General features: G+C 60.1%; 1 protein-coding gene across 1 annotated transcript in view; it reads right to left on the bottom strand.

Annotated features, from left to right (window-relative positions):
* Positions 1-1,524, bottom strand: part of ATP13A2 (ATPase type 13A2) — a 37,833-nt gene extending 36,309 nt beyond the window's left edge. The window contains exon 1 of the mRNA XM_011998470.1: positions 1,492-1,524. Within this exon, the coding sequence (XP_011853860.1) occupies positions 1,492-1,501 (10 nt within the window). The 5' untranslated portion in view covers positions 1,502-1,524. The remainder of the gene's footprint in view (positions 1-1,491) is intronic.

Here is a 1,524-nt window from a genome sequence, read left to right as displayed (position 1 = left end):
CACTCAGCTAATTTTTGTATTTTTAGTAGAGATGGGGTTTCGCCATGTTGGCCAGGCGGGTCTTGAACTCCTGACCTCAAGTGATCTGCCTGCCTCGGCCTCCCAAAGTGCTGGGATTACAGGCATGAGCCACCGTGCCTGGCCTGTCATTGCTCTTCTGATTAACAGCAGCTCCCATGGAGCGCTCACCATGCCCTGTGGAAGCCCTTCAGTGTGCTAACTCAATGAAGCTTCACACACAACCCTCTGGGGTAGTGACTATGATTATCCCCATTGCACAGTTGGGGAAACTGAGGAACAGCATGTGAATCCCTTGTCCAGGGTCATAGAGTTTGAAAGGGGAGAAGCTGGAAATGAGTGTGTCTGAATGAGCACATTCCTCCTTACGACCATTCCATGAAAAGTACAGATTAGGATTCCCATTTAAAATGAGGCTCAGAGAAGTGGATTAACAAGCACAAAGTCACACAGCTATGAGCGGCCAAGACTGGACTTGAACTTGGTCTGAGGTCACAGCCCTGGGGCAATGTCACCAGCACTGTGGAGCGGAGGGGCTAGAGCCATTTGGGACCTCTCATTTCCTGCGGAAGCCTCGGCTTCCTGCTGGTGACCTGGCAGCAGTCCAGGGCGGCTGCCTCCTCCGGGGCTGTGGTTCCCGGAGGCAGGGAGCTCCTGTCTTCTGCCAGGCTGGGGCGCGAGTGTGTGTGAACTGTCTTCCCATCTTTGGATCCGGATTCTAGGGGACGTCTTTCCTCATTCTTTCCCCTCCCTCGCCAGGGGTGCACTCTAGGCTGTGGGGCTGGAGGCTGAGTGACAGACACTGAGATGAGACTTTTCTGGATAGAGGAGGGTGACTGGCCCCATTCCCAGCAGGTGGGATTTAAATTAGACCCTGGAGGAGTGGGCGTAGGGCAACTGGCCCGGGATGGGTCGCATGGAGGGTGTGGCCCTTGGTCCTGGGTGTGACAGCTTTTCTCTGGGGGCCTGAGGCAGGGGATCAGGAGTGGTGCTGTGGCCCGGATATCTACCCAGAAAATGCGGTCCTGGCTTCCCCAACCCCATTCATTCATTCAGCCCAGTGGGGTTGCCCAGAGGCCCGAGGATGCAGCCGCCTCCCCGACCTGGACATCCGTCACTCGGGATGAGATCCAATTAAGTGGACGTGGGGTGGCCTCCCCGTCCCCGCACGGCCCCAGGACCCTCTTGCACAAGCGCCCGGCTTCCAATCCCGCGGCTGTGGGGTGCAGGGGAGGGGAGGGACCGGCTGTGCGCGTCGACGCCATCCCCGGCCTCGGCGTCTCTAGGAAGAAACCGGGGCCGAGTCCCCGTCCAAAGGGAGGGGACGGGCCCAGGATCCCCGCTCAGGGCCCCCTCCCTGGGCTCGCGACCCCGAGATGGGGGGCGTCACCTCCCCTTTCCCTCGAAGGGGCGACGACTACGGGCGGGCCAGGGACCGCACAGGGCTCGGGCCGACCCGGGCTCCGCACTTACCTGCGCTCATGCCGACTCCTCGCGCTCATCGCC

Source organism: Mandrillus leucophaeus, unplaced genomic scaffold (genome assembly GCF_000951045.1).
Source record: "Mandrillus leucophaeus isolate KB7577 unplaced genomic scaffold, Mleu.le_1.0 Scaffold571, whole genome shotgun sequence".
Classification (NCBI taxonomy): Eukaryota; Metazoa; Chordata; class Mammalia; order Primates; family Cercopithecidae; genus Mandrillus; species Mandrillus leucophaeus.
This window is presented reverse-complemented; position numbering and strand designations above follow the sequence as displayed.